Source organism: Phallusia mammillata, chromosome 1 (assembly GCF_965637545.1).
Source record: "Phallusia mammillata chromosome 1, kaPhaMamm4.hap1.1, whole genome shotgun sequence".
Lineage (NCBI taxonomy): Eukaryota > Metazoa > Chordata > Ascidiacea > Phlebobranchia > Ascidiidae > Phallusia > Phallusia mammillata.
In genome coordinates, this window is record NC_137252.1 from 13,881,343 (window position 1) to 13,899,101 (window position 17,759).

At 35.6% G+C, this 17,759-nt stretch overlaps 4 protein-coding genes across 6 annotated transcripts; 2 read left to right on the forward strand and 2 right to left on the reverse strand.

Annotated features, from left to right (window-relative positions):
- Nucleotides 1-173: 173 nt before the first annotated feature.
- On the forward strand, nt 174-4,409 carry LOC145220305 (uncharacterized). Of its 3 annotated transcripts, none has more exons than XM_080087566.1 (7): nt 174-376; nt 849-962; nt 1,087-1,202; nt 1,272-1,471; nt 3,154-3,243; nt 3,397-3,475; nt 4,145-4,409. In XM_080087566.1, the coding sequence occupies exons 1-7, from the start codon at nt 272-274 to the stop codon at nt 4,356-4,358; spliced, it is 918 nt and encodes a 305-aa protein (XP_079943692.1). In that variant the 5' UTR covers nt 174-271; the 3' UTR covers nt 4,359-4,409. The 3 variants fall into 3 exon arrangements, with proteins under 3 accessions (XP_079943692.1, XP_079943684.1, XP_079943688.1); XM_080087558.1 differs by having other exon boundaries at nt 176-376; nt 3,154-3,330; XM_080087562.1 differs by lacking the exon at nt 174-376 and adding an exon at nt 412-670 and having other exon boundaries at nt 3,154-3,330.
- A 2,747-nt stretch (nt 4,410-7,156) lies between these two features.
- On the reverse strand, nt 7,157-11,603 carry LOC145220246 (glucose dehydrogenase [FAD, quinone]-like). The gene is made up of 13 exons (XM_080087518.1): nt 11,314-11,603; nt 10,945-11,002; nt 10,724-10,871; nt 10,225-10,504; nt 9,897-10,023; nt 9,600-9,813; nt 9,216-9,329; nt 9,054-9,148; nt 8,896-8,992; nt 8,517-8,709; nt 8,128-8,224; nt 7,898-8,008; nt 7,157-7,633 (listed from the first exon to the last, which is right to left on the reverse strand). Exons 1-13 carry the CDS (start codon nt 11,426-11,428, stop codon nt 7,486-7,488), a joined length of 1,797 nt encoding a protein of 598 aa, XP_079943644.1. The 5' UTR covers nt 11,429-11,603; the 3' UTR covers nt 7,157-7,485.
- A 60-nt stretch (nt 11,604-11,663) lies between these two features.
- On the reverse strand, nt 11,664-14,683 carry LOC145220331 (G patch domain-containing protein 2-like). The gene is made up of 6 exons (XM_080087572.1): nt 14,061-14,683; nt 13,713-13,875; nt 13,486-13,565; nt 13,053-13,099; nt 12,940-12,983; nt 11,664-12,347 (listed from the first exon to the last, which is right to left on the reverse strand). Exons 1-6 carry the CDS (start codon nt 14,547-14,549, stop codon nt 12,169-12,171), a joined length of 1,002 nt encoding a protein of 333 aa, XP_079943698.1. The 5' UTR covers nt 14,550-14,683; the 3' UTR covers nt 11,664-12,168.
- A 904-nt stretch (nt 14,684-15,587) lies between these two features.
- LOC145220358 (uncharacterized) lies at nt 15,588-17,525 on the forward strand. The gene is made up of 4 exons (XM_080087601.1): nt 15,588-15,769; nt 16,134-16,346; nt 16,634-16,834; nt 17,322-17,525. Exons 1-4 carry the CDS (start codon nt 15,608-15,610, stop codon nt 17,403-17,405), a joined length of 660 nt encoding a protein of 219 aa, XP_079943727.1. The 5' UTR covers nt 15,588-15,607; the 3' UTR covers nt 17,406-17,525.
- The last annotated feature ends 234 nt before the right edge of the window (nt 17,526-17,759 follow it).

Below are 17,759 nucleotides of genomic sequence, written 5' to 3' on the forward strand. Positions count from 1 at the left end.
ATGAACAACAGGTGCTTAAGCATGACATCGCTTTATTAAAAACATGTTTGACTGATAATATTTTACAATTAGCCTAGTTTCTTTTGACTCAAATTTAGTGTTTAAATTTTATCCAAAAACCTTGTGTTATTTCTAATTTCTATATTATTCCCAATCTATTTGGGAATTACCCTTGTTGAACACCATCAATAAATTACCAATGGAAAACAGAATCGCCGTTCGGAACAAGAAATTAAGAATAACATTTTAATTTAAAGTTTTATTTGTATTGATGGCCAAGCTGACAGAAGAAAGCTGGGGTGAGTTGCCACCAGTTGAGGGTACAACTCAAGTGACGAGATCTATGTTGGAAATGTTAAATCCAAAACCTTACGTTGTAAGTTTTTATCACCTATAGTTTACGTTGCCTGTATTTTTAATACTTAACTGGATATTACAAGGTACTGCTACTACTGCATACGGGGTTTCTAACAATTTTACCTCTTACTTAGTAAAGCATATCCCCTTTTGCTAACCTTCATTACACCAGGTGGTGTTTGAAGTTAAAGTTGGATTGGTCACCAATTATATGCTATCTCTAGATCAGGTGTTCTTAACCAGGGGTGCATGCACCCCTAAGGGGTACGAGAACTGTTCCTTGGGGGAAATGGGGATGCTGCAAATCATAAAGGTTGGTTAGGTCTATTCTATACAAATACATAAAAACCCAGGGGGTGCGAAAATTGGTTGGTGATTTGAAAGGGGTGCAGCAAGGAAAAATGGTTAAAAACCATTGCTCTAGATAGACAAAATCAGTGAGTGTTAAGAAACTGAAACATATTTGTTCGTTTGTTTTTGTATGCTTTTAGAATGAAACTGAACCAAATCTCGTGAGCATTCAAGCACCTGAAACAAAACCAAGAAAATGTCCCAAGTGTCCCTATGTTTCACACTCGATTCATTTGTTATCTTATATTTCTGAGGTAGGTCTCATTTTGTTCAACTTTTATTTTTTATGTTTTTTTAATATTTTTTATCTTGTTTGAATTTTAGATTTAAAACATTTTTGTTTAGTAAGGTACAATTTTAACATGTGTTATATTTTAGGTAGAAAGCCTCATTCAAGAAGTTTCAGCAACAAAAAACAAACATGTTATAATGCCAAAACTTCCAGAATTTAAGAGATTTTCTGTTGAAACAGGAGAAGAGCAGGAGAGAAATAGGTTAATGACATATTTATCGTGTGCACTTAAGTTGATAGTGATCGTTAAGTAAACCCTTATTTTTTACAGAAATGATAATTTTGAATATGGTACAAATATACAAACTGTCAAAGCTTTGACTAGAAGAGGAGTTGCAACATTGGCCTTGCAATATGAATGTGAAAAATCTACCAATTCAGCCTTGGACTTTTTGACAGACTTAACACTACAATGGATAGAAACTGTAACAAAGTCTCTAAGATTGATTTTGGATAATGAAGCTCTTACTGGTAAATACTGATTTTTTCAATATTTCTTGCTGTGCAGAAGTTACTTGGAAGGTACTATCTTTAAATTATTGATTTTGAGAAAAATTGCATAAATTGGCAATCGGAAATGAAATTTAGTGCTACAGAAGACTCGGATTAATCACCTAACTAATTATGGGTCCCCTTCCCTGAAGGGGACACATATTGATTTTACTCAAAATGTTTTTGTTTTTTTTCTTTTGTTTTTCTTGTTTTTTCTTCTACCCAAAGTTTGTCCGACTCGTTTTTCCATCAAATCCTTGATGGATTTGGATGAAATTTACACAGATGGTAGATGTAGTTATGTAGATGTGCATCCCACTTTGTTTTTGTTGATAACCCCAGTATTTACCCCGCTAGCCCCCTAAAATGGGTATTTTTTCCCCGAAGTTTGTCCGACTCGTTTTTCCATCAAATGTTCGATGGATTTGGCTGAAATTTACACAGATGGTAGATGTAGTTATGTAGATGTGCATCCCACTTTGTTTTTGTTGATAACCCCAGTATTTACCCCGCTCGCCCCCTAAAATGGGTGTTTTTACCCCGAAGTTTGTGCGACTTGTTTTACCATCAAATGTTTGATGGATTTGGCTAAAATTTACACAGATGGTAGATATAGTTATGTAGATGTGCATCCCACTTTGTTTTGTTGATAACCCCGTTATTTACCCCGTTAGCCCCCTAAAATGGGTGAGTTTTTAAACAGTGTCAGAATTGGCTGAAATTTGGATTTCTTGTATAGTATGCCATTTATGTGTCGATTGTTGCGTTCAACTCTGTAGTCCTAACATTTACCCCACAAGCCCCTAAAGTGTAAAACGTATTTGTATGTTACTGGTCACCACAAACGAAAGATTTCTTTGGAGCAATAGTGTTACAAGGGCAACCAGTTGTATGTTGCTCATTGGTGGGTTGCTTGGTGGTCGTTTTTGCGCCATGGCAGTTAGGGGCTTGTTAACAGCCCTATGATGTCAGAAACATTAACGGTTGTTGCTTAAAACACCTCTAGTGGTTGAAATTTTAAACATTGGCGGATTAGGCTGAAATTTTGCAGTACTATTGATTGAGTCATTGTGGTTTTTACATATTTTTTAGTTTGTGTGTCGAACCCAATTAGTTGCTCTACTAGCCCCCTAAAATGGGTCAGTTTTTTAAAACGTTAAATAGGACATACTTCAAACAATATCTGGGGTGAATCTAATTTTATAGCTTGTATTCATAGTATTATTATTTAAGCCCAGTGCCGATCACTGTGTTTTACCTTACATCACCCGACTTTCTCATGGTTATCTCTTGAATTGCATTATTTTCAACTTTACATGTGTGGGGACCCATGAGTTTTTGCCTGCAGAAACGACTAAAGTTATAAAATACGATGGCTAATATGGGACCCAATACAAAATAAGCATAGGAAATATATTTATGTATTAAAATAGGTTATAGTGTATATGCAAGGGCAATATGTGCTAAGCCACCCTTCTAGTTTTTAATCTACTTTTATGCAATCAACTGAATGTTTTTTGAACCAATGGCTGCAGTGTAGCATTATGATTATGATCCCTGTGCAATTAAACATTTCATGCTATTAACTAAATTTGTTTGTACAGGAACAGTAAAATTATGGCAAATAAAACTGTCTCGAAAGTGATCATTTTGTTCCACAGGTAGGACAGGTTTTTATGATGCAGTTGATCAACTTCTCCATGACCATGAAATTGATGGCGTTAAGGATATAAATCAATTCTTTAAGCAAGGTGTTATTGGTTATCATGACAATTTGGTGCAGCAAAGTAAAAATGTGACAGCGAAATTAAAAGCACTTTGTTCTACAACAAAGCAATGTAAGCTAATAAGGATACATATGTATAAATTATAGTGGTAAACATCTTAAATGTCACTTGTTGTAGCTGCGCCAGACCAACAACAGCCAGTTGTTAAACAAGAAGAACCTACTCAGAGTGGATGGGTATCTGTGCAAAATACAAGGTTTGTGCATAATGTGCATGCATTAGGAATTGTTTTGCCCTAATTTAATTTCAGATATTTCATATGTTAATATTTTTTTGATATTCGTTTTGTCTTTCAGCACTGGCACCGGAGAGGTCAGTCCTACTTTGTCAAGCTGAACATATTTAGTGTGGTAAAAAGTGAGTGTTTTAAGACCAACTCTTATACCCAATATTGGATGAGTAAGCAGTTAATAGTTAGCCAAGATTTATTCCTAAAATATGTTTAGGTCCAGTAAAGGTCAGAACAGTTAGACTATAGTTAGCCAAGTTTGGCTTCTTTTATATTGAACCCTTAGAAAAGGTATTAGGTAATATAATTTAAGAGTTTCTCATTAAACTACATTTCCCATTTGCGAGTCAGTTAGATTAAGATGAATATATTCATACTGGGATCAGCCCTGAAGCGTCGATGCAGACCAGCAGTCAGTTGGATTAAATATTGAAATTTCTGATGAAGTATAAGGCAAGTTGGTGCTGCCAAAAAAACAAGTGAAATTTAGACTGAAATCAAGTTGAACTTTGAAATGGACGTTCATTGAAAGTTGACTTGCACCCATTACACCACAAGTGGTAAAGAGTTCCAGTTCCACAAGTGCGCAAATAACAATAAAAAGTTTATGCTGAAAAACCTTTTTTATGTTTTTAGTGGCCAAAGTGTCAGCACTGTCTTGGCTGGAACAAATTGGCAACCCTTTGTCAAAACTGAACCCCACAACCCTGTTCGAACTAATTGGACACCCAGTCCCGCTCAAAATGAAGTTGTTCGTGGACAGGAGCTCTCATCATACATGAACACATTTCGACCAATAAGTCCTACACAGGACACATTTGGTCCTAAGAAAAAAAAGATTAGAAAATGAAATAAAATGTTACTGGTCATTAACTTTCTAAATAAAATAAACTTTCCAATATTGCAAGACAATCTTCTACGATTTTAGTTATTGTACAGCTAAAGTTTTCAAACAAAAAGTTTGTAGCTCTTTTATGGAACATTAGTGATTATGTGGGTGTTGTACCAGTAACTGGATAATTTGTATTGATCACCCTTGTCAGTCCTGTCAAGTAATTATGGGTCCCCTGCCCTGAAGGGGACACATATTGATTTTACTCAAATTGTTTTTTTCTTTTTTTTTCTTCCCACAGTTTGTCCAACTCGTTTTTCCATCAAATGTTTGATGGATTTGGATGAAATTCACACAGATGGTACATACAGTTATGTAGATGTGCATTCCACTTTGTTTTTGTTGATAACCCCAGTATTTACCCCGCTAGCCCCCTAAAATGGGTTATTTTCTTCCCAAAGTTTGTCCGACTCGTTTTCCATCAAATGTGTGATGGATTTGGGTGAAATTTACACAGATGGTAGATATAGTTATGTAGATGTGCATCCCATTTTGTTTGTCCTGATAACACCAGTATTTACCCCGCTAGCCCCCTAAAATGGGTGAGTTTTTAAACAGTGTCAGAATTGGCTAAAATTTGGATAGCTTGTAGAGTATGCCATTTATAGGTGTCGATAGTTGTGTTTAACCCTGTAGCCCTAACATTTACCCCACAAGCCCCCAAAGTGTAAAATGTATTTGTCTGTTACTGGACACCCCAAAGAAAGATTTATGTGGCGCAATAGTGTTACAAGGGCAACCAGTTGTATGTTACTCGTTAGTGACTTTATGGGTTGCTTGGTGGACGTTTTTCCGCCATGGCAGTTAGCGGGTTGTTAACATCCCTATGACATCAGAAACATTAACGGTTGTTGCTTAAAACACCTAGTGGTCAAAATTTTTGAACATTGGTGGACCCCTATTAGTTACCCCACTAGCCCCATTTTGGGTAGCATGTGGACTATGCCAGTGCTATTCAACATTTTTAGGTTTGGTGAACCCTTTAAGTTGTTGTGACAAACTCATGCACCCTATTTACTCAAAAGGTATACTGAGGTTAAAATCGACATGAAAAATCATTATGCATATCATCATGTCAATTAAACCGAGTGGAGCTGTCGAAGTTTTACACACTGTCGGTGGGAGTTCGAGTCAAATATTAATGGTTCCTTAAAAGTTTCTGATGTACCCTTGTATACCTTTTCGTACTGGTGCACCCCATGCATATTTTGGTGCACCATGCACACCGGTTGAAGAGCACTGGACTATGCTATTGGTAGGTTTCGATTGATGTGTTTTACTTTGTAGCCCCAACATTTACTAAACTAGCCCCCTAAAATAAGTGAATTTTCAAAAAAACGTCCCAATAAAATTTGCAAAGTTTATTGAACATACTAATTCAAGTCCTCAAATGTTATAGTTTGCCCTGTAGCACCACAATTTAACCAACTGGTCCCTAAAATGGGTGACCCTTTTAACAATGTTCAAATTGAATGAAAATTGGACAGCTTGTACAATTTGCTGTTCATAGGTGTCTATTTTTTGTTTTACACCATTACGCCACTATTTACTCCTTCTTTTCTTTGAAAAAGAACGTTAAATAGAACATTCAAACAATATATTATTATTTAAGCCCAGTGCCGATTTCTCTGTTTTGCTTTACAACACCCAACTTTGTAATGGTTATCTCTTGAAATGCATTATTTTCAACTTTGCATGTGTGGGGACCCATGAGTTTCTGCCTGCAGAAACAACTATCGTTATAAAAGACGATAGCTAATATAGGACCCAAAACAAAAAAAAGCATAGGAAATATAATAATGTTTTTAGAAATAGGTTACAGTGTATGTGCAACGACAAAATGTGCTAAGCCACCCTTCCAGTTCTGACAGATTATTAAGTTTTTGTGCAGAAACACCACAAAAATCAGACACAAACTGGATGTTCTCAACAGAAACTAGAGGGATGGCTTAGCACATACACTGTAACCTACTTCTTAACAGATATATATGCATCTAACAGTTATTCAATTCAGCCATTGTTTGCAAAATTTACCTAATTTGAGGGTTAGTGGGGGTACATGGTAAAACTTAACATTTAACACCTCAAAATTGCATATTCACAAACTGTCCCACATTTATAAAATTTGGACATTGCTAGTGGGGTGACTGATGGGACTGCAGGACAAACGTAATAATTGACACCTAAAAATGACATATTGAACAAACTGTCAAAACTTTATCCGAATCGAATCGGTCAATGTTTAGAAATTATCCGCATTTTAGGGGTTAATGGGGTAAGGGTACCACTTACAGGGTAAAACATGTCACTGAACGTGAAACACAACAATCTACACCTTTAAATGGCAAAATGAACAAACTGTCCAAATTTCATCCAATTCCGACACTGTTTGAAAAATTCACCCATTTTACTGAGCTGGTGGGGTAAATATTGGGGCTGCAGGGTGAAACACAACAATCGACACCTTTAAACAGCAAAATGAACAAACTGTCAAAATTTTATCCAATTCCGACACCGTTTAAAAAATCACCCATTTTAGGGGGCTAGTGGGGTAACTACTGGGACTACCAAGTCAAACAAACCAAAAGGCACATCTACATGACTATATCTACCATATGTGAAAATTTCATCCAAATCCGCCAAAGATTTCATGTAAAATGTGCATGGACAAACTTCCACGGAGAAAAAAGAAAAAAACAAAATGCATCCCTTTCATGGAAGGAGCCATAAATAGGTCTGCAGTGTAAGACAAAACCTGGTAGTATAGCAATTGTATTGCAAATATAGATGCTGATAAAGAAAAGCTTTGCAAAAACATTGATTATGTAAACATGTTGTCTAACATGCAAAAACAATGAATTGAAACATACATTGAATGTCCCACTGGAGGGTGTTAAACACACATGCAACAAAACTTTGGGTTTGCACCAGACAATGAAGGCAGCAAGGCGATATTAGTTTACAATTAATTAAAACAGGTTTTCTTAATAATACAATCATGAAGTACCGCATTTTAAACAAAGTTTGTTTTAGTTAAGGAAATAATAGATCCACTTTAAGTATCAACTAATTGTGCTCCTATTATTTAAATTTCATTTTCAAGTTTCCAATCAGATTTGATCCAATCTGCCAGTCTTTCAGCGATCATATAACATGTTGCTTGCAGGGGGCCAGTGAGATCATGTGGCATAACAGATGCATCGGCAATTCGAAGCCCTTTTACTCCATAAACCCTACAAAAATAGTCATCAAAAGAAATCCATTGTTATAAAGGTGTAATGATTTTGGGAGTTTTTTTGGTATTATTAAAGTCAGTGAAAAACAGTTTTCCAACATACCAAAAATCATTGTGCCCCAATCACACTGATTTTGGAAAATGACAGGCCACTTTAAATTTATTGTGTACTTTTTTAATGTGTCAAGGTTTGCAACAAAAGATTTAAAAAACATAAAAGTAATAATTATTCCCTCCATTTGTTAAAAAAAGATATATTTACTTTAATTTGGGATCCACAACAGACATCTTGTCCTTTCCCATCTTGGCAGTACAACATGGATGAAAAGCAGTAAATGTTTCATGGCGAGCAATGCACTCAAACTGTTTATCTCTGTATAAAATTTATAGCCAGGTAAAATGATTATTATTGACATTTTTCATAGAATTGGGTTTATATTGAAGTTTAGTATCTACAAATTAAAAGTTTCAACCTAAAAATTAAAAACATACCCTTCGAGTGCATTGCATGTGTCATACAAAATCACAGGTTTGGCTTTGACATCTTTGAAAGCTTTGGTTTCAGAAAGACGTTTAACTAACTTCATACCTGTTGCAGCAAAAAAATGACATTTACCCACAAAAGGACTTAACAAGCTGTTTTTTCACAAACGCTTTGTGCTTTAAAAGTATGGGATATATTGTACAAATTTTATGAATATAGTTCTTAAAGACATGCTTGAATTATACATTAAGCAGCTTAATATGCTGTTTTGACTAAAAAGGGTGATTTCTATCATGGTACTGGTTTATGAATTTTATAAAAAAAATATGTAATACTGTATCAACTAGTTAAGAAGGTGCAAGCATTTAATGCAACAAAAACAAATAAACCACCATACTTTCAACCATGTTTTTTATGTCATCTGGGTGCTTAAAGTAGTTTGGGTCAATGATTGGTTTGTTGGATGGGTCAGTCATGTTAAGGCGAATAGTCCCATGACTTTTGGCATGTGACAACACACTGACAACGTAGAAAGAATAGACAATTCCATCTCTTTCCTCCTCTGCCTCTTTAGCTGCACCGCTATACATCTAATAAATACAATGCTTAAAAATGTAAGCGAAAAAAATTATTAAGAAGGCATGTGTTTTATGTAAGTATCCTTGTATACCACAACACAACCATAAAACACATTTTCAATATGTAAAACAGGGCTTGTAAACTGTTATCAGTTATCAGTTTCATATTGATACTTTGGATGCCTGAATAAATCTCACCTCTGGTTGTAGGTTTCCTGCTGTCATGTACATTGTCTTAAAAGTTTCAACATCCATTTCCAGGCCCCCGAAAAACAATTGCCCTTGGGGTAAACGACTGAAAAACATATGCAGCATGTTATAAAACACCACAGGAAGATTAGAAATAAATGCTTTACCTGTTGTTAAATCGAATTGTTGCAAACGAATCAGTTATGCTTCCTGCAATTAATCCTGTTCCGTGAAGAAGATATTCCAATGCTGAAGACATCATCTGTAAATGTTTTTTGTTGGTAAATTTTTTTTTTCAAAAGACTGTCTGCATAATTCAAAACAACTACTGTTTTTGTTGAAAGCAGTTGATGAGAAACATTTGGAGCATGAAAAAATGAAGGCACCATGACATGGTCTTCCAAATTAGATCCAACACCAGGAAGATCAGAAATAACCTCAATCTAAAAACATATTTTTGCAAAGTAAACCAACATAAACATGAATTTGAATCTATTTAAATTGCTAGCAATTGTAAATTCCAAACTTTTGCTGCCATGTAATTACCACAAAAAATGTTGTGAATAAATTACCACAAAATTCCCTCATGCAATTAAACAGATGCGTTTAGTTGTCAGCAATCATTTTGATTTTTAGAGTCATGAGGCTTCTTGCCCATATCAACTGAAATCTGCTTCAGAAGTCGAAAATAAGTAACAGTTTTTCAGCATTACCTTGTTGTTTTGAAGATGTTTCTTAGGTCCGATGCCAGAAAGCATCAAAATATGTGGATTTTCTATTGCCCCAGCTGAAAGAATGATTTCTTTTTTAGCTTTGATTGTGTATTTCTTGCCATCTCTTTCTATTTCAACTCCAACTGCATTCTTTTTGTCATCAAACAAAACTTTAGTGACACGAGCACGTACAACAATATGTAGATGATCCTGTCTGCAAATAAATATTATGAAAGATTAAAAATTCATTAAAATAATCCAGTGTTAAGCAGATTGGAAAACTAAAGCTGATAAAACCTTGAGTAAGCTACTGGTCGCAAGTAGGCTGTAGCAGAGTTTTGTCTGTACCCATCTTTAATAGCTTGGTGAAAATATGCAAATCCATCCATAGATTCACCATTATAATCATCATTAATTGGGAAACCTGTAAAAAGAATACGAACTGACAACCACCAGTGATGTTACATTATACAAAAAAAAACAAGTAGTTGCAGTACTATGATGGTAATTAGGTTGACTATAGCTTTGTTGCATCCAGAAAAAAACATTACTGGCCCAACAGTTGTAATTAGCTTTTTGTAATCACAAGGCATTTTTCTGTACAAAGAGAATGGAAATAAATTACCCAGTTCTTCACCAGCTTCCATAAAAATCCTTGACAGTGGGATTTTGTTGGTTCGTTGCACAGTAACTCTTCCATTTTTTCCATGATATGGACTGTCACGTAACTCCGGAATTATGCAGTTTTCAGACTTTTTGTAATATGGGAGCACATCCTCATAAGACCATCCATCTGCTCCTGCATCAACCCAAGATGCCAAGTCATCTTTACATGCACGCACAAACAGCATGTAATTTATTGAGCTGCTTCCACCAAGGATCTTGCCCCTTGGCCACCTTATTTTCTAGAAACATATAATAATTTTTATGGTGTATAGAACAAAGTGAGAGAATTTTTGAGCACAAAAGGGCCGAATAAAAAGTGCTGCAGTTAAGAACCCTGTTTGTTGGTGATAGCTTATAATCAGCAATAAATAGTTGACATTAAAACTATTGTTTAGGTGGGTACAATATTGTATTAATGACTATTTGTTTGTTTTGATCTAGAATATGTTACAACATACATTATCCAACATGTTTTTGCAAAGATTTTTTTGTGGTTCAATCATGTACTGCCAATCCCTGGATGTCCCTGGACTAAACAACCCGAGAACTGGCACACTTGTCAAGGGATCAAAATAGTCTTCATCCCCAGCCTCTAGGACCAACACCCTTTAAAGTAATAGAGAAAGTTTACTTTAAACAATATTCCAAAACCTGAGATCTAAAATACAACATGTCCTACTTTGCGCTTGTCTCACTCAGACGACCTGCTACAGCAGCACCAGTAGTTCCTCCTCCAACTACAGATAAAAAATCAATGATGTGCATTAAAATAAGTTTTACCCTTTTTCACACATAGAAATTCTGACAGAAGTCTAGAAAGTATTGTGCATCAATGTGTCAGAACTACATGCACTTTCTTGCCTGCATCTTTTCCGCAAGGTAAACTGCAGAATACGAGGAGAAAAGTTTGTCAACTTTAATTTATTGACAAACTTTTTTCATTTTAATTTGCTGATAGACTAAACTAGTGCTATAGGCAATTATACATCACATATAGGCAATTAAGCAGTCTAATTAAGTTATTTCGTCCATCCAGAACTTTACTTACCAACAATGAAGTCATATTCATCATCGAATGTTTCCCTGGCAATTGATCTCTGCCGTTTAAAAATTAAAAACAAAAGAACAGCAAACAGTGCCACGTAGCCTGCTTGTTTTAGCATTTTTTGAAAATGAACATAAAAACTACATGTACATACAACTAGGAAAACAGTCACATTAATTTAATGCATTTGCGTAAAACCATAAAAACTGCATCCTGTAAAACATAGTACAGTTTTATCTTCATTGGTAACTGCAAATTAGCAACATGTTTGCATATATTTTGCTAAAATGAATATAACATTTAATTCTAGAGTTTGGATAAAAACAGATATTATTAAAGCACAATCACACAAATTCATATTTTCAAACAAGTTTATTGTTTAAACAAGAGTTAACATGATCAGTATGAGGTCCATGTTGTAAGAAACAAAGCAAAAAGCTTGATTTATTGACCACAGATATTTTTTACAAACAAGAACTTAAACATTGGCCTAAAGCCTTAAATGCATAGTATCTCTTTCATTTTTCCAAAGAGTTGGGAAAATAATCAATTTGAAATTCATTGTCAAGCATACCATGTTACCAAATTTCAGGTTGGTGATCATCTTTGCACTGTTTGTGTGACATAGTACATCACTGAAAAAAGCAGCTTGCTTTTCGCAAAAATGAGTGGCAGTTGACTGAACAAAAACATAAATAACAGTGAAAATGGCTACACCTAAAACATGGCAACAATGCCAAGTTTAAAACCAGTTTATCAGAATGCATCACGTACAAGAAACGATAAGAGGACTGAGAGAATAAAAAAATATATAAATCTGTAAAATCAAACAAAAATGGGTTGCAGGTAAAATGTTAGCTAGGTGCCAAATCCACTTCTTTTGTTTCGTTTTGTGGCAATTATTGGATTGTGCATTCCCTGTCCATTTATGCCAAGTCCTTCACCAGGCTTCCAGCCCATGCTTCTTAACATTTGGTGACCAGCATTTGTCTCTGGTATTGGCAGGCTTGTGGATGTTCCAATTTCAGCAGCAATGTCTAAAATACAACGTAACTGAATTTTGAAAACATGAATCATCACCAAAAATGAGACAAAACAGTTTCTTGATGGTTACGCATTTGTACTTATGCAGAAAACATTTGTTATGTAGAAACTAGAAGGGTGGCTTAGCACATATTGCCAATGCACATACACTATAACCGTCAATATATTCCTGATATTAAACCCATCATGGGTCCCATATTAAATGTTGGGGCTACAGGGTTGAACACAACAATCTACACATACAAATGGCATATTCTACAAGCTATCCAAATTTCAGCCAATTCCGACAATGCTTAAAAACTCACCCATTTTAGAGGGCTAGTTGGGTAAATTCTGGCGTTATCAAGACAAACAAAATGGGATGTACATCTACATAACTATATCTACCATCTGTGTAAGTTTAAAAAAAATCAACATGTGTCCCTTCAGGGAATGGGACCCATAAATAGCAATTCAAAACAAATTTATAAAATATAATTTGATTTATGTGTCAAATTAAGTACAGAGTTTTATCATTAAATTGCATAGAAAACTAAACACCAAAGCAAAACTGGCAATCAAACATCAGTAGACAACATTTCTTACCTTCCAGCAGATTTTCAGTTTTCCTTCTTTTATAGTTTTTCATTCTAAACATTATCAGCTTTAAATAGACATGCTAACAAAATTTATCCACATACTGAAAAATATCTACTAACCCATGTCTTGGCATTTCTGCACTGCAGGGCATTTTTTCACCAGTTTTCTGCACAATATAAAAATATATTACAAACAACATTACAAGTCGTGCTGCCAGCTGCAATGCTACATGCTTGAATGCAGACACTGAGCAAGAACAGCTTTGTAAGCATGTAAGAAAAAAGGTCTACCACACTTAACCACAATTGCTGATCTGGCAGACAAGCTCTAAATACACAAATACTTATTGGTGGAGGGTTTGTCATAACTTTGTTAATTGTTAAACGTTTTTCTAGGTTCCAATAAGTTAAAGAATTTTTGATTTTTGAGGGTTTTCGTGTAAACTATGAGACAAAAGTTTATTTTATAAATGACTAAACAACAAATGTTTAACAAATTTTAATTGTTCTTAACTAAATTGGTTTTGATAACTGTACTTGCAGTGTTATTTACCTTCAGTTTATGTCTTCTGCGTCCCCTTCTTATAGAGCGGGCAGCCATTCCAGGTAATCTATTTACCCTGGCATGAAATCCTGCAATAGTGAAACTAGTGTAAAATTGTTATTTATAGGTATTCCAAACATGGAGAATTGTTTTTCGGCAAAAACTACCAATTTTTTTTGTTACAATGGTAGAGATATTTGAAATATTGATTGTGTTAATAAATTTACATCAAACACCTTTTTGACTGGATTCAGTTAAACATGGCAGGGCTCCACTGATTATGCTTTTCAGTTTAATGTCATCCACAGCTTCATCTTCCCACCATGGTATAATGCAAGGAATGCCACAAACTGATCCACCTGGTTCATTGTAGAAATCAGTCATTTCATCATCTCCATCCTATCAACATGCAAATTATGGTTTACAATTTAAAGCAAGTAAAAATTCTGTCAAACTAAAAACAACTTTTTGATAAGTTTACTTTCAGCCACCGTAGATTATTTCAACTGAAAATACTTGCTTCAAACTGACAAAACTTCTAGAAGATTAGTACACAACAATAAAACAGAACAGTTTTAAACAACCTGTCCATCAATGTCATCATTTGAATCATCACTTGCACTAATTCCGCTTTCTTCGTCACATTTTAGTTTGTTTTTTTGCAAAGTGCTCTCAAGTTGAACACATTCGATTTCCATCTTTTTGCACTTCTTTTCAATTTGCTTGCTTGGTTTATTCTCTTTGTGCAACAAGTCAATTTCCATGTGTTTGATTTTCCGTCGTCTGTGCTTACGGATTATGGCTGGAAGCACAAATCCATTTTCAGTGTCAGAACCACTTTGAGTGGCAATTTTTCTGTATCCGTTACTGCTGTTTACTGGGGTAAGCGAACCAGAATTCGTGCTGCTAAGTTCTTTCAGTTTGTTTGGTGATGGACAAGGTGGAGGACGACGCTTTCGAATTCTCCTTTTTCTCAACAGGTCCTCTTCAATTGGACTTTCCTCTTCCACTTCCACTTTAACTTGCTCTGATTCTTCCAATGCTGATGTCAGATCTTGTACAAGCTCTTCCATTTTCAAGGCATGGGTGTAGAACAAACTGAGAAACCAACACCAATTACAATTACTCTTCTTGTACAAAGTGTGTTTTAGTTTTTATTTACAAATTCAACTTTTTAAACAAAATGTTCTAAAATATGTACAAATTATTATGATTATAAGTCTTCCTGTAATAGGGTTTCAGCATATCTTCCAACCAGAAGCAATAGCCACATTTACAACAGAACTCTTAATAACTTTAAAAAACAAGTGTTTGACAAAAATAAATGCCACTTTTATAGTGTAATTATTAGTTACTGTAATACCGTAATACGTATCATGGACAATTATTTACTCTTAACACAAAAAACTATTCGTCTATAATATGTTGTATAAAACAGTTAAACTTTTATGCAATCAGCAACCGAAATAAAAGCAAACACACATGTTTTGTTTACCAATATAAAACAAAACGTAGTGGTACTAGCTTTCTGTCCCAGCATTCAGTGGTGACAGCAGCACGTATGCGCGGTCACGATGCACGCACACACACGTTGCAGTGCACAATCACGTGCATTGCGTGTGTGCATTGCACGCTCTGGTGAAATTATGTCAAGCGTTAAATTATGATCTCTGTGGAAAAATAGTTTTGCTTGATATTAATTATTCTTTTTTCTGAATACAAATATTTTTGCCAAATCAACATTTATTTCAGTGGATTATGATTCGTGAACGTAATCGTGATAAACTGTACTAGGAGGTAAATTAGATACAAGCCAACTGTCACGTAGACTTTTACAACATACTCAAACAGAAAACCTAATAGGCCACGACAGAACGAGTCTCGCCCAGAAAGCAAATATTAACTTCCTCACGAAACAAGGTTTGTCCAACAAGATAGGGGCAGCACTCAAGGTTGGTTCTACACATCTTCAAGTCATAATAGGCAAGAGACAAAATCGACAGTCGCCAAAAAGTTACAGTTATAAAAAAACGTTGTGTGTTTTCAGGATATGTGTTGTGAGTTTTAGAAGCGAATCGTTAAGCTCATCTTTCTGTATTGCTTTCAGATTAAGATTTACGAATTGACAAAAATGAAGTTAGTTGTGGTGTTTGTGTTGGTGGCGTTGTGTCAAACGCAGGCCAATGTTGATGATAGTGACATGCAAGACCTTGCAAGACAAACAATGCAAGAAGTTTCAAGGCGAATGAAAACCGATCTTAATTATGAATCCCTTCAGTCTTTCAAAACAAAGGTAGGCAGGAAATCTTTGATAGTGTGTACCTATTCTTTCACGACCTTGCAAATAACCCGGATAGGCTAGCCTATATTGAAGAAAATAAATTGGAAACAACTTTAGGTTGACATTTTGTTTTTGTGCTACATAACAAATGTGTCAATAATATCTTGTTTTTTAACAATGTAGTTACAATATTCTGTAATATTATTACAATTTTAATTTTTCAAGAGCTGGTAGGCTACTTCTGCTTGATACTGAAGCGCTAGATAATTCTCTCACTTCATAATGTTTTTGTACACCCATGCGGTTTTGAAAACGTTGAGGGGGCGTTCGATTAATTTAAATGATTGTTTTTAAACAATTTGTTGTTGAATTTTAGAAAGAGTACAACTCCGCAATCGCTAGTCACAGAACAATAGTGAACATGCAAATGCGCGCTCGCAGAAACGACGGTCACCCGGTCGGTTGTTCAGCTGAAGTTGCAGTTCTTGAGGGGCTTGGGCCTGACATTCGGGGCTACAGTTGTCAGGAACAGAGAAACGGAGGCTTTTGGAAAAGATCTGGAGAAACACCGTGCGCCGAAGAGCAAGATGTAAGATGTAGTGTAACTTATTCCAAATACTATAGAACTGCCAACATGTATTTTTCTTGCTATGATTTAAGACAAAGTTAATACCACATAGATATACCCGGAATGATACTGTTTTCCTGTCTCCATAATGTCAATCGTACATATTACCCCAACATAGGCTAAAATTAAAAAATAATTTTCTCAAGTTCTCGAAGTAGATTTCTTCTGTAATAGAAACATTAAATAGTCGTGATTTAAACTTGACAAAAGTGCACATAAGTCAATTCACCAAAGTTTTCTATTTGTAGGCAATCTTTGCCAAAGCGAAGGAGATTATCAACGAGAACATCGACAACGAAAACGCGGCGATGAACATGCCAGGAATGATGGATATGCCGGAATTACAACAAAGTCATTTCACGTTCGGAAAATTGTTGTCTTGCACCAAGGTTGTTTCTGACGAAGGCACCAAGTACAAACTCACCTTGGACGCTAATCAGGATGGCACTGTGAGTTTGAACTGATTTGGTTGCTGGCAATTTGATTCACAAAAAAACAGCTACCAAGTCTTGATCGCACTGTTACGTAACATTGTAAAGAACATACAGAGCAAAATTTTACCACTGAAAAGAGTTGTAAGTTGGGCGAGCTTTTTCGGGTCCGGTTTGGGCCGGGTCCGCGCTTTGGTTTATTCAACCAACGGGATTGATTCGGGCGTGACTATAGCCTACATTATGTGCCCGTAATTTTCAACCATAGAAGACCTATCCTGATGCCCAACAGTCCTAAAACGTAGTAGGCCGTTGTCCATTGTGTATGTCTTCTTTTGTATTATAAGCCTGTCAATCAAACTTTCGGGCCTAACCTGGCTTCTTGAAATCGATTCTGGTTGGGGCCGGGTTTCGGGTCCGAACTTTGGGCCGCTTAGAACTCTTCCTTAAAAGGTCTTCATGCGAACAACCACCTCTAACAAATGCTATTTTTGTAATCTACCAGGATGAATCTTGCGACGTGGAAATGATAAAAGGGCCTGGCAATCACTTTGACGTCACCCAGAACCAGTGCCAGGGCATCAACTGAGCGTGGAAAGTTTTACACGCTGTCCAGTGTTTTGTGCGGATTTTACGTGCACATAATTATTTCGTACCACAATCGTCATGACTAATTGTTATTTTTAACACAACATGAATTTGCACTTCATTTTTGTACCAGCTTAGTCTGTGACTTGCTCTTTTGAATTGGCTGTTGCCATGCTACAACATTTCATGGTTCATGTTAAATTTTATAATGGTAGCAGTTTTTACGAACAGAAAGCTCGGTTTGTTACAACTTTTCAACCTCGCACGCCGTTTACAACCAAGCATTGCACAAACAACTACCGTAAACCTCAGTAATATGGAGTCGTTTGAACCAAAAAAAGTGTCCGGATTAACC